The 14,526-nt window shown below is 38.0% G+C and overlaps 1 protein-coding gene across 1 annotated transcript in view; it reads right to left on the reverse strand.

Moving 5' to 3' along the window:
* The window catches only part of LOC118334788 (nebulin-like), a gene marked incomplete in the record, with an annotated part of 49,029 nt that overhangs the window by 6,325 nt on the left and 28,178 nt on the right, over positions 1-14,526 (reverse strand). Inside the window, 11 exon segments of the mRNA XM_035670889.1 lie at positions 7,591-7,701; positions 8,424-8,534; positions 9,656-9,763; positions 10,059-10,169; positions 10,255-10,365; positions 10,652-10,762; positions 10,838-10,948; positions 11,899-12,009; positions 12,828-12,938; positions 13,799-13,906; positions 13,993-14,103. Coding sequence (XP_035526782.1) covers positions 7,591-7,701; positions 8,424-8,534; positions 9,656-9,763; positions 10,059-10,169; positions 10,255-10,365; positions 10,652-10,762; positions 10,838-10,948; positions 11,899-12,009; positions 12,828-12,938; positions 13,799-13,906; positions 13,993-14,103 — 1,215 coding nt within the window.

A 14,526-nucleotide genomic window follows, 5' to 3' on the forward strand; every position in this document is an offset into this window, starting at 1 on the left:
CTGTGCGGAAAAACACGATATTGCTATATTTTAGTTATTAAATGGTAGTCTTCTTCCGACCCGGTTCGGAACAAATAAATATCAAGTTGACACCTGACAACACAAGTCCAAGGTTTCCAAACCATAACAAAGTCAAAAAACATTACTTGCCAAAGCTGGTTGGCTCGTAGTGTTGGCTGATTTAAGTTAAGGGGTAATTTGGGTTTTAAATACGGCGAAATTGTAGCAATTAGAGTCAAAATATTGGATTAAATATGACTTGAATTTACCACTGATTTTTCATGACTTATTAATTGTTGCAGAGAATCATGTGATGCCTCGTATGAGATTTGACCCATTCTTTGATCTGGCCAGAATGCAGCGTGCATATGCTTTGGTGTTGTGTTTGAAGGATGAACACTAGTTCCAGCGGGTGTTGTAATCGGGCCTCTTGGCCCTTTTTAAAGTTGCCGTTCGAAAAAACTTCTCCTTATAACTTTCAAACCTGGCTAGGGAAGAAAGAAGACAATAAAAAGGTAAATATATGAGTTCTTTTCTGTACGGATAGATTGCTTTCTCTATTTCAATCTTGCCCCAATTGTCTATGTTCGGTAAGGAAATAAACAGCTTTTGTTGTTGTTTTGGTGTTTTGTGTTGTTGGTGTTGTTACCGGCTGGGCCAAAGTTTTGAAAAAATGAAATACAATCTTTGCGTGTCTGGGAATGTCGGGTTTTTTTTTTCTGGCCAAAAACCCAACGCCGTTCACTGTAAAGATGAAAGCTTGCGTTGTTTGTCCGTTATATGGGGCACCTTGCAGGAATTCAAAACGATCATGTAATGTTAACAAACACCACCAAATCAAACACACTGTACAAAAAACATATGTTAGGGCCAATCTTCTTCAACCAAATTCATTTGAAGAAATGAACAAAAACAAAACAAAAGTGGATCAAAACAACATGCTGGGGCATCTTGAAAAATTTGAAGAAAGAAGATGATACTCGTTCTTTGTGTAGGATGTTTTGAACTTTCTCTTTTTTTTTCTTACTCCCATCACACACACCACACAAACACACCACACACCCAACACCCACCACATTATCTTTGCAGGAACAAACTTTTACATTAGTTTTCAGTGTTAAAAACAAGCAGAAAACGTTTTTCTATAATTATCAGTTGGGCTTCCAACTCAGAGAAACAAAAGCTGGTGAATGGACTCGCCTCAGGAAAAAAGATGTTGGAAATGCGCGTAGTGGGTTTTCTTTTTCACACAGACTTTTTTTCACGTTCGCTGGCCAGTTTTAGCAAGCGTTGGGTGGCGTGCGATGTTTCAGGGGCCTGTTTCTGCCGGAGTGCGGTGTAAGTGGTTTGATAGTCTTCTTTGCCTTTTCTGTTAAGCGAAACTGGAAAAAAAATAAAAACAGCAGATGGCTTTTTCTTTTTTGACAAAAAAAAAAAAAGCAAACATCTACTTTCATAAATTAATTAAAACAGTGCAATTATATTTAATTCGCACCTCCCTTCGTTTCAGGGGACAAAGAAAATAAGAACAAAGAGCCGTTCAGGTAGTTGTTGATAAAAAAAAAGCCTTTAAAAGTTTGCTCTAATTTCTCTCTCGTGGTTGAATAGTTCTTTAAAATGTCAATTAAAAGCCAATAACAAACTCATCAGGAAGCTGGTGGTATTTGAATCTTGTTAGTCCTTTCCCTGGTTTCCTTTTTAAGGTCAGGGACCTTTCTCTGGGATGGAACCACAGTTCATCCGAAGTAACGGTTAAGGCCTCGAGCCCTGCTTTCATGCAAAGGGATTTAGCCAATAAAATAAATGATTAATTTTTGGACTTTTTTCAGTTGCCTTCGAATTCCGAAATAAGTGACAGCTGTTAAGAAGGTGGAGAGGAGACGATGATAGAAAGATGAGAGAAGATGATGGGATTTGAAAAAAAAAAACCACAGAAAGATAAGGGCCATGAGGTTGGGAGTTCGAAAAACCCAGGGCTTGCTGCAGGGAAAAGGAACTAAGCTTTGTACAGCTGGCATTCCCAGCTTTTTACCCAGGTGAGGGTCTACCAGGGCGCCTAAGAAGGGTTCAAAAACCATTTTTTTTAAATATTTCAATTTTTAAAAAGACCAAAAGATTTCCGGTAAAAAAGAATGCTTAAAATAACAGTTTCCCCTTTTTTTGGTTTTAATAAGGCTTTGTTTAACAATCTGTAAATGAAAAAAGAGCCGTGGCAAACAAAAATCGGATGTTGGGAAACAGTTTCTTTTTAATATGGAGGGGGACAATACCTTGCAAAAAAAAGATTTCAAAAAAAAAAAAATTAATGCCCATTAAATGCACCAAAAGATTAATTTTGTTAAAAAATTTAAATGTTAAGCAACTAAAAAAGACCCTGGGTGTTGTAGTGATTGGTTTTCGATTTCTTTAATAAACAGTTGCCATGGGAGCTTTAATAATGGTTCGTTGATTTGTGGCACAAAGAAAATGGCGAGCTGTCCGTTCTTTTGTTGGTATAAGGCAAAAAAACATTGGCGTTTTTTTGCAACCATGCGGGACACCATAGAAGAGGGACCCTTCGTTTTTCCCTCTTGTGAATATTGATAAAAGTGTTAATTAGTATATATTTCTGTTTCGATTTATTTGCTGTTTGTGTTATTCATTTATTTAGGAAATTGATTGCAAAAGTTATAATAAAATGCAGAAGAGTATTTTATAAAAATATCGTTTATAAAATAAAGTATTTATTTGGCCAACTTTATTTTAAAAATAATTAATTTGGTTGCATTTATTGGAGAAATTATCGTATTGGTCTTATTTCATTTGGCTTGTCTAGGCAGCTTTCAGTCCTCCAACTAGGAACCTACTTTAAAAAATCTTTCGTTGATTAAAACTAAGGGTATGAACTTAGCTTAGTTAAGATGGTGATTAACATTGCTTTTCTTTTGCCTGATGCTCTTTTGGTAAAATTGCAAAAACTCTTTGCTGGGAATTCATTTTGCGGTTCACCAAAAAAATATTATTTTGTCATTTCTTTTGTTGCTGATGAAAACCACTTTGGAACTCCTCCACAGAAGGCTTTGGTGTTTTATCTTTCGCTTTCTGTGTGGTTTCGCTCCCCACAAGACAATACCGCAGTTAGCAAAATTAATGATGTTGTTTAGAAGCATTAAGGCTTGTTTTTTTTTTTTTGGTAATATTTTCACTTGAGGGTTGTAAACAATTTTACAAAATAATGGCGTGGGTGTATTTGTATCATCGCTGCTGGGTTTCTTGTTTGACCTTTCATGGCTGTGGCTCCATTACCTTCCGGCCAGGGTTTTCATGTTTTGGGGGGATGCTGGGACTTTTCCCCTTCTTTCGATGATAAGAACGTCTCTCGGTAGAATAGATTAAATAACGGCTTGCAGTTATCTGTTATTTTTTTATTTTGTTTTTTATTTTTTATTATTATTTTTGTTTGTTGTGTTTTTGTGTTTTTTTTTATTAGATTTTATCATTTATATAATTTTAAAGAGAAGAGAGGGAAGAAGTAGTATGAAAACGAGATGGTGTATAACAGTAGGCCAGTAGGAAAAATGGAATGAAAAAAGGATAAGGGAGGGGAGGAAAAGGAGGGCTAGATAGAAGAAGGCAGTTAAAAATTATAAAAAAAGAAAATTTTATGGAAGTGTTTGATGGATTGAGGGAAGAATAATTCGATGACTTTTTTATTCTTGCCTGGTGGTGGTAATATTAAACATAGTTTGATTGTGAATATATACCTTGGGCTCACTCGTTGGCCTTAAAAAAATTAAAGACGAGCAGCTTCCAAACTGTAGAAGAAAAATGAGGGGAATTTCACAGCCCGTGCGCAGAAAAATGAAATTAAACTCGAGGAAGTTAAAAAACCAGGCCTTGGGAAAAAAACAACCTTTTTGCTGCTTTTCTGTGTTGGGCTATTTTATGATTGAAGATCAATTGTTGGTTTGCTTTCTGAATTTAATAAATTAAGGCTGATAATGTTTCGGTTTGGTGGGGGCCTTCATCATTGTTAAAATATTAAAGCATCTTTGTTCTGAACATAACTGCTCTTATCAAAATGAATAACATTTACACGAGTTAAATCCATTTCAGGCACATCGTCATTCAATTCATTGCAATTCTCTGATTGAGAGGGTGGTAATGTGTAAGAATAATTGCTTTTAATAAATCGGTATTTGTATGGGAGCTTTAAAGCTTACGGTGTGAATAGATAAAAAGATGATTACCTTACATTTCAGAACAGGAAAATACTGAATATTGCGATAAAAACATGGTTCTCTTTTAGATCACTCATTTGCTGTATGATCATTTGCCAGTTGTTTTTTTAGGAATGAAAATGTTAATAATAATTTTTCAATATAACTCAAGTATAATAAAGTATTATATAAACATAATCCTCTCGTCATGAATCTTCAGTAATATATAAAGGAATAAAACTGAAGGTTGTGTGTAATTGTTAAGTGCCTACTGTTCTGGGAATGATGTCGAGCTCAGAGTTGGGAGAAATAAAATCATTTATTCACATGATTTTATCACATTGAAACTCCCTGGCTGGCTTTACTGTTAAATTAAGATATGGTATTTTATTGCTGATTATAAGTTTGAATATATTTAATTATTGCAAATTGAGGCATTAAACTAAAGCTAACTTTTAGGAGAAAAAGTGCATTCTTGTGAGGCCACGCCTTAATTATTCCATGTTAAATGACCCTCCATGCTGGCTTACTTATATATGGGTGAAATTCTATATTGGACTGAATTTATTCACACATACTGTGAGCCAGCTGCCTATACACATATGTACACAAACATACAAAATTCCATTCAACGCACAGTCTACCCAATATCGCTTCTATTGCTAAGAAGTTATGATAATACTGATTAGGATTGGAGCGATGCTCTGTCCAGGAGCTGTGGGTGAGAAGAGCGATGTTAGGGAAGCTGAATCCATCCATGCGTACAACACCTCTCCACCCACTATCATGACACAGTGGTCCCCTTGAGCAGGTCCGTCAGCTCTTTCATCCCTGCTGCTGTCAGATCTTCTAGCACCACCCGTGCCTATGATCAGATGTTGTAGTTTTCTGTTTTTCAAACATTACCACCACTTACTTCACCATAGCTTTTATATTTCTGTCTTTATCTGTATTTATTTTTTTCACTCCAATTACTTACTTGCTGCTGTGACGAGTGAATTTCCCCGTTGTGGGATGAATAAAGTATAATCTAACCTAATCTTATCTAATCTAATCTAAGTATGGCAATGACGGTTTAGGTGTGAATGGAGGCAGGAGTTGAATTGCCTAGAATATGACAAATATCAGGAGTTCCTGGCCAGTTTCCTCAACTTCTTTTTACATAAGTTTACATTCGGGCCACTAAAAATTTACAAATTTAGAGGCTTGGTGGTTAAAGATATTAGTGTCCATCACTGGAACCACACAGATAATAATAATAAAAATAACCTGTTTGGTAACAAAGACATCACATAATATTTGGCCTGCACGTCCTCAGCCTGTGGGTCTGAGATCAGGTTTATTGTAACCGTGTTTCGCAGACACTGAGACAGTCTGGGCTGCTGTTGTCGAGGTAGTTATCCGCTCCAGTTAGCTTCACATTGCTCGGTCAACAGACATGAAACCAGAAAGCGTCAGGCCAGTGCCCCACTTTACCCCGAGCTTTGATTTGCTGCCTTCTGGGCCGACTGACAGCAGACAATAACCCTCATCTCTGAACACTTAAATGCTGTTTATCAGACTGCAGCTTCATTAGCTGTATGGTGTAATCTGAACACTTCTGCAGCTGCTTCAAGGTAAAAAAACAAATCTTACAGCAACACTTTTCATTTATTCAGAGTCGTGGTGTGAGCACTGTGATCAGATCATCATCTCTTGCAATATTTAAAACAGTAGAGCTGCAATTTGGTCCCATTTGTGTCACACTGATTCAAACTGCCCTAAAATACCTGCAGGAATGTCATTAAACAAGGCAAACTGTGAAACAGCTGCCTGATAACAACCTGGAGGTTAAAGCCTCTCAACAGAAGCAGGTCTAAAGCTCAGCTTGAGCACATTTCTCGTACTCCTGTTTTTATAAATAATGAAATAAATGTTATGTTCAGGAGACTCATTACACACATTCCTCCAGCTGCTGGAGACCAAGTGGGTCATCTGAGGCAAATCATTATCATATTGTCTGCTCAGTGGTGGTGAAAGGTTGATAAAGTTTAGCAAAATGTACTCTGAGCATAAATTTAAAGAAGAAACTAAAGACTGTCCTTAGTAATATTATCACATATTCACATCGCTGCCAGTATGAATAGTTTTGATGCGCCATATTCAGAGGCGAGTATTTTGAATTTTCAAGTTATTTATTCGTCCCTGGTGTGAAAAAGCCTTAACAGGACAAATTAATGAAGATACTGGAAAATATATTCTTGTAAATTACACCTGTATGTTTAATTTAAACACCATAGTTTTTTTTAATGTGCACTTTAATTTGTAATTTTTCAACTTCTATTTGTATTTTATTATTTCTCTCCTCCTCTCTCCTCTTATTTCTTCTTCTTCTTTTTATTCATTTGCACTTATTTGCTATTGTATTATTTTCCATAATTCAATTTATTATTATCTTAAAGAGCATGAACAATCGAGGCGTATATGTTATTTGCATACTATCTTGGTAAATGCAAATTAAAAGAATAAATGCAATTTTCTTCTTTTCTTTTTCGGGGTGGAATAAAGATGGAAGGAGTTTTACTGTTTGTTTGTTCTAAAACAGCCTCCTGTGTAGCAGTATTCATCCAAAGACCTGATCCATACAGGATTCACTTTCTTTGCTTTACAGTTCATTTAGTCACAGAAGTCCAGATCCTCCATCGTTCGGGGCTCCAGGTCGACCCACTTCATCTGTCACAAGCATTATAAAGCTGATTTATATCTGTGGGGTTTTCAGACGTGTCAGTTTATGTGTCTGTCCCAGTTTATGAGCTTCAACCTGCCACTGCTGTGTGTGTGTGTGTCCGGTAGGCAGTAGGACAGTGTCTGTGTCCTCAGGCAGTAGAGCACAGCTGCTCTCTGTGTTCATGCCTCAGCAGACAAAATGATACCAGCACACTAACACACACACACACTCCCTCCGTGTATGTGTGTGTGTGTGTGTGTGTGAAACTTAGAGCGTCTTGGGATGTTGCTGATTAAATGCTTCCTATTTGCTCTTTAATTAAAAATCTGAGCCACTGTCTCCCCTCCTCCTCTCTCCTGCTCTCCTCTGAGCTCTCCTCTTTTTGTTTTAGGGTGGATTATTATAATTACATTATTGGATTATAATATAAAGGCTTCACTTTACTGTCATTCATTTTTTGCAACGACATGAATGACGGCTGATCTGCTCTGAGATACTTTGCGGACAAAGGAAATCTGATCAGACAGCTTTAAATATCTACGTTAAGATGTGACAATGCTTACAGTTATAGACAAATTAATCCCTTATTTGGTAGTTCTTGCATTAAAAGGCACAGTTTAAAGCTATTAGAGAAGGTTGTTTTGCATTTGTCTGATGACATCACACTGAATTAGTTAGACTCACGTCGCTCTGCGTCTTGGTCAGCTCTTTAGCAAAGACCGTCTCGATGGTTTGGGGCATCTGGGCGTACAGACTGCAGCCGGCTTCCTTCTTACTCTCCTCTTTGTATGCTTTCTGCAAAACAAAACTTTTTACTGTGCAACATATTAAAATCACCAAACGTATTACCGCATTCTTTTCAGGAAGCAGTACGACCACAATCTGACTTTGTTGCCTCATCAGTTCTAGAAGTGCTAGTATAAATATAAAGAGCTATATCAATATCATTTGAATTATGTTTAGAGATCCCTGGAAATAGTATTTGTGCCAAAAACTGAACTCTCAGGTCACTTTCTGTGAAAGGTGTGTCATTATGAGGCTTTGTAACAACACAATATATGTAATATCACAACAATATGTTATATATATATAATATAATATATTGGTGTATGAATAAAGATCAATGTCCATCGGTTCCACACAGGTTTACAGATTTTAAATGTGGGGGTAAAAAAATGTGGTATCTGAATCTGCACTGGGGGGGAAAGTCTGTCTGATGCATCCATAATTAGACAGTTTGGTGTAATTAACATTACAAAACGGGATCAAAATGATGTCGACCTCGATCTCACGCCAGAGGCTTAGTGTTAACTGTAATTGGCACCACATTTCCCATAAGCACCATTGCTTCCTCTCCATCTGCTTTTATGTCAAATGATTTTCTCATTAGCTGCACAAACTCTGGTTCTAACTGCATAACGTGTTCACGCTGTAAAATGAGAAAATGAATTATATGAGTATGTTATAAAACACTAATTAAAAATGCCAGTGTTTGTGGGCTGAGGGTTGCTTTGTACCTCACTGTACAGCTGAGATTGCTCCTTTGCATGTTGGGTGTCTTTGGTCTCCGGCAGCAGAGAATACAGACAGCTAACCAGCTCCTTCTTCCCTGCCTCCTTGTATTTACTCTGGAACGACAACATTAGATCAGTAACTGCACAGTGACAGAGCGTACAGTCCCACACACCTCGCTGCAAAGACATGAGCAACACAACAGGAATCTTTTGTCTTGTGTTGTCAGCATCCTCGTCTTGTTTCAGCTGGTTTTTTTTTTGGAGCACCAAGGGACACATTCTTCATTCTGCTTCAAGTACACAGTCGCTTTTTACTGTGAGCTAGTTTCCCTTTCTGTTTTAAAATGAATAGAAACAGAATTTAAACATTTACTGTTTGCTGTGTAATCAGGGTTATTAAGACAGAATGCAGGAAGGTTTCACATGATTGCGTCTATTCAGTGTATTTTCTAGGTATTTAAGTTGATAGTTTAACTGAATATAAACTCGTTTGCTGATGACAATAAACTGCAGGCCCGTTAGTGGCTGATTCAGAGGAACAGGAAGATTTCCGGTGGGCCATTGAGAGGGTCGGTAAACAATCATTTTATAAAACAGATGAAGCAGCTCCACTCGCAGAAGCCCAGGAGGTTGCAAGCGAGGGGACTTGGTAGAAGATGTGAGTATATTAAAAAAGACAAGATGGAGTTGAAAAGGCCAAAATAAAACAGAAAAAACTGTCCAAGCTGAGGCGGCCAACAGTGTCAATCTCAGCAACTTGTTTATGATTAAAACTTGCGGCTTGAGACTGAAACAAGCACCAGAAGTTGATGGTGACAATGTGACTGGTATGATAATTTAGGCTAGAGTGCTAAGATGTCAGGCCTGCCAAACAAAATGTAATGTATAACAAATACAGCAAAATATCTAATAATACTAATAAGACTTTCTTGACTTGCAGGCACCTTGTTAAACAGTTGTTAACAATTTAAAATACTATGAAATGACTGGATAAAGTTATATTTTAGATGCATGAGTAACAAAGCAGAGAGCCTAAAGAGAAGCACAACACAGCAAATGTCTGTGTCGGAGCCACATGCTGTGAGTTAGATTCAGAAGTTCAGCGCTGAATCTTTTGATTAATTATTAATCGGTAATGTTGGAGATAAAAAAATAAAACCCAACACACAAGCTGGCTATTTCAGGCAAACACACACTAAAATCTTTAACTGACACGCAGAGTGAGTGTTTCTCACCTCGCTGTGTGTCTCAGCCATCTCTTTCACAAACTGAGTCTGCAGAGTTTCAGGCAGCAGGGAGTACAAAGTGTTGGGCAGATCCTCGTTGTCCTTCTTGTACTTTGTCTTGATTCAAAAAATAAAAAAAGGGAAAAAAAAAGGTGAAAACAGTTCTGGTGTGAAATCCACCCAATCCAAGTACCCATAATAACAGACTTATGTGCTTCTTTTAAGTTTACACTATAGGAATTCGTAATATCTAACTCTAATGTAAAAATAAATTTGTTTGCTTATATAAAAATATAAATTACACAATTATTTTTGATGGTTGTTTATCCATATCTGGCTGCATTCATTATAAAAACAAACACTTCAATAATAATCAATCATAATAACTGTATGAGGCGTTCAGGGTCCTCACCTCACTCTGTATCTCCGACATGTGCTTGGCAAAGTGGATCTCCGCCGTCTCAGGGAGGAGTGAGTACAAGTTCTTACTGATCTCCTTCTTCCCCTCTTCTTTATACTTCACCTACCAAAGAGCAACACAGAGCTCTCACTTTACCGAACGGACCACACGGGCACTCAGCAGTGACGCTCTGTAACGTGTTCCTCACCTCGCTGTAAAGGTCTCTCAGCTCTTTGGCCAGCTGTGTCTCGGTGGTTTCGGGCAGCTGGTGGTAGAGAGAACTGCTCACCTCCTTCCTGCCGTCCTGCTTATATTTCACCTGCACAAAGACGGAACAGAACGGAGAGAAAACTGACTTTCTGACCAGGTTTCAAGTTGAAATTGCTGCTAGATATAGTAAACAAAAAGAAAACTGTACAAATATCCAAAGTTAGATATATATTTAAGTTACTTCTGGATGAACCAGACACCAAATGAGGGTTTAAAGTCAGGAAGGAGGTTGTTGGACACAGACACCCACTGGTTCCTGGTTGCAAGTCCAGTGGAAAGGAAGTACTGTTCATATAATACAGGACCTGAACACATCACGCTGTATCGGTACGCACCTGACTCTGCAGCTGTGAAACCTCTTTGGCGTGCAGGGTGTCCAGAGTCTCAGGCAGCTTCGAGTACAGAGAGCTGGACGCGTCTTTCTTCCCTGCTTCTTTATATTTGTTCTAGAAAATAAGACAAAACAGAAATCAGTGATCCTGATAACACACTGTAGTTGTTAAATGAATCACACACTGTACCTCACTCTGTATTTCAGACACAGCTTTGGCAAACTGGATGTCGTTGGTCTCTGAGAGCTGAGAGTAAGCGCTGACCGTCTGGCTCTTCTTCCCACTCTCCTTGTACTTGTTCTGCAAACAACAAGACATACTCAGAAAAACATCTTCAAACTGTGCACGTCTTGTGTTCTGACATGTATTTGCAGCTTATTTATCTACAAGCGTGTTACAGAAGCAGGATTAACTCTCACTGTGAACATTTCTTTTTCTACTTTTATTATCCGACTTTTCCCTTTTTTTCCGTCTTTGAGGTGAACATGGACGGTGGTTCAGAGTCTTTTAGTGATGGACATTAAGGCTTTGAACTCAGCTGGTGTGAGCAGAAGATTTTGATTTTTATTCTCTAAGAGTTTGTAGTTCAAGTGCTTCTCATGTAAAGAGAAAGCAGGACCAACCACAGAGATCCAACTGCATACAAAGGCTGAAGAACCATAAAAACAATGGTTACTGTAAATGTTCGGATTTGATCCACAGCACGAGTATCTTACACACACTTTTTACTTCACTACATTTATCTGACAACTTAAGTTACTAGTTACTTTGCAGATTCAGATTATTAATACAAAATATAAATCCTTTAATAAATTTCAATGTTCCCAGTTAAACTGTTAACTAATATATAAAGTAGTGGCAATTAGCTCTTCTTTTACCAGCTGCAACATAAAAGTAAAGAACACATTAATGCATCAATAATATCAATAATATGACAATATAAGTACTTTTATTTTTAGTACTTTAAGTCTATTTTGATGCTAACACTTACGTTATTTTACTTAGGTAAGAGTCTATTCACACTGTAGTCTTGCTTCTTTCACTTTAAAGAATTAAAAGCAGAAACACATTTAAATATTTAAGAGTAAAAGAAGTGAGTATGTCCACTGACTGTAGCCTCAACGTCAACCAACATGTAAGCTCAAATCAAACTAGTCATAATGTAATAAGATACATGTTTGTGGTAACAAGAGCAATGGGTCAGTGTGTGTGTGTGTGTGTGTGTGTGTGTGTGTGTATGTGAGCTGTACCTGACTCTGTATCTCGGTCATCTCTCGAGCGAACTGTGTCTCCAAGGTTTCAGGGAGCTGAGAGTACAGAGACGACGCCATCTCCTTCCTCCCTCCATCTTTGTACTTTTTCTGTCGGAAACAAAGAATCAAAGTGAAAACCGCTGGGTGGGATTCTTCTCCAGCAGAACCAGTCTTAGTTTCACCCATAACCAGTTTATGATGTTAAAGGTCCAGTGTGGAACATTGAGGAGGATCTATCGGCAGAAATGGAATATAATATTGATAGGAATGTTTTCATTAGTGTTTAACCAGAATGAATGAGCAGTTTTTATCTATCTGTCGAGCCATGCAGACAGTTTCGGTTTTATTTGTTCAGGTTTTAAATTCTGTTGCTAAGATTTTGGAAATGATGGACAAAAATATGAAAAAAGCATATTAATCCAGAATATAATGATTAATCTGTCTAATGTTGGAGGGGTTGGGGACTATCTGTATATTATGGGACTGCACAAAACTCAATTAACTTGACTCTGAATCCAACACCTTTGTACTCTTGGTATGCTACCTGAGAATATCACACACAAAAACAATAATATTGAAACAATAATAATAAAACATGTATTTATTAAGAATATACATTTTAAGATAGTAAAATTTCTTCCATTACAGAAACCTCAGAAACAGAAATCTAAACAAATAAAACCAAAACCCAAAGTGTTTGCATGTAATTACAGTGTGAATCAACACTTTATCCAGTACGAGCAGTATTTATTTTGTTGTCTTGCACATATTGTAAACTGTGTGTGAAGAACTGATGTCTTCTTGGTTTAAACTGCTTTTCCAAATCTATAAAGCATATTTGAATTTGACTGAATTGACAGATGAAGAGAAAGAGACACAAATAAAGAGATAAAGGTAGAGAGACTGAAAGGTAGAGAGACACTCACTTCACTCTGTAGTTCAGTCACTTCTTTGGCGTGTTTGGTCTCCAGAGTTTCAGGCAGTTTGGAGTAGAGGGACGACGCCGTCTGCTGCTTCCCAGCCTGCTTGTACTTCAGCTGCCATTCACACACACACACACACACACACAGTAAATGACCACTTCCACTACAATCACACCAACCCTGTGCACTCTATCAAACCCACAACAGTCCTCCTCGAGACTCTGTCACTACCAACTAAACAAACCTCTATCTTCTTTCCTTTGACCACCGTTATCAGTCAGGCATCCTATTGGTTGTTGCTATAGCAACCGCTATGTGACATCATCAGATTTATCAGCTGTCGACCAATAGCATTTCAGCTTCAGGCCCTGTTTGACCTGACACATTTAAATATGGGATAAATCAGTGGTTCCCAACCTTTTCCTAATTGGACCCCCTGACTACCAACTGACTAAATTCCATATTTTATGGATATTTCACATTATATTCAATGTTTAAAAGACAGAACAACTTCAGTAACTGCACAAAGTTTGTGTAAAACGATGAATTTTGAGCAGATTATTGAGATGAGTTTTTATTATGTTTTTAAGAACTTTTTATACAATTCTCTGTCTGTATTATGTTTTCATTTTTTTAAACAATCATACTGAATAGGCTTCTTTTTTCTCTCCCTGACGTTCTGTTAGCTCTTTGGTTGTTATAACTGTGTACTTTTTTTAATGCAGGGGGATGAGATATAGGCCTGCTGTGTATATTCTTAAAGTTTTCTTACACCCCTTAAAATCAAGAAGGCCTCGCGACTCTCTGTGAAGCTAGTGGGAATCCCACTGGGATAAATGAAAGACATCGTTGAAGGTCAGATAGAGATAGTGTCTTATTTTGTTACCATCCAGTCTCCACGTAAATACCAGGTAATCAGCGGACTATAAACTACATTCTCCTGATCAGTGTTGACGAGTATAAAGAGTTCCCACCTCGCTGTGTGTCTCCGCCATCTCTTTCACAAACTGAGTCTGCAGAGTTTCAGGCATTATGGAGTATAAAGTGATGGGCAGATCCTCTTTGTCCTTCTTGTACGTCACCTGAAGAGGAGACAAAACGGCCAAAACATGTAAACAGAGAAGCTGAAAAAGGAGAGAATAAAAGTCAGAACGGAGCGCCACTGCACCTCGCTCTGGATCTCCGACATATGTTTGGCGAAATACATCTCCGCTGTCTCGGGGAGGAGGTGGTAGAGCGACGAGGACGCATCCTTCTTACAGCCCTCCTTATATTTCACCTGCAAACACACAAATCATGACACAGGTCTTCCTGCAGCACCACAGAACACACACAGAGCAGCTGTGTAAAGGTGCATTGAGACTGAACACAAAGTGAATGCAAACAATGGACAGGTTCTGCTCTAGGTGGCAATTTTGCACTTTTCCTGAAGTTGTACCACTGATGCGTGTTTGTTGACTCTGTATTTCTAGAGAGGAGTTCTTTTGATGAATTTCAGAGTGATAAAGTTTGTCTTGGAGGCAGAATCTATCTGTAGCTGTAGCTTCAAACATTTTAGTGTTCAGCTGTCATTGTCGCCTAAGTAACATCTTATTTTTGGAACACCCTCCTCCTCCTCCTCCTCCTGCACTGATATGGAGGCGTTATAACAGCTTGACCAGCCCAGCATGGACAACAGCACTGAAAAAGCTTTGTATGTGGG

The sequence above is a fragment of the Morone saxatilis genome, unplaced genomic scaffold (assembly GCF_004916995.1).
Source record: "Morone saxatilis isolate NCDOM2014 unplaced genomic scaffold, NCSU_SB_2.0 Contig0, whole genome shotgun sequence".
Classification (NCBI taxonomy): domain Eukaryota; kingdom Metazoa; phylum Chordata; class Actinopteri; family Moronidae; genus Morone; species Morone saxatilis.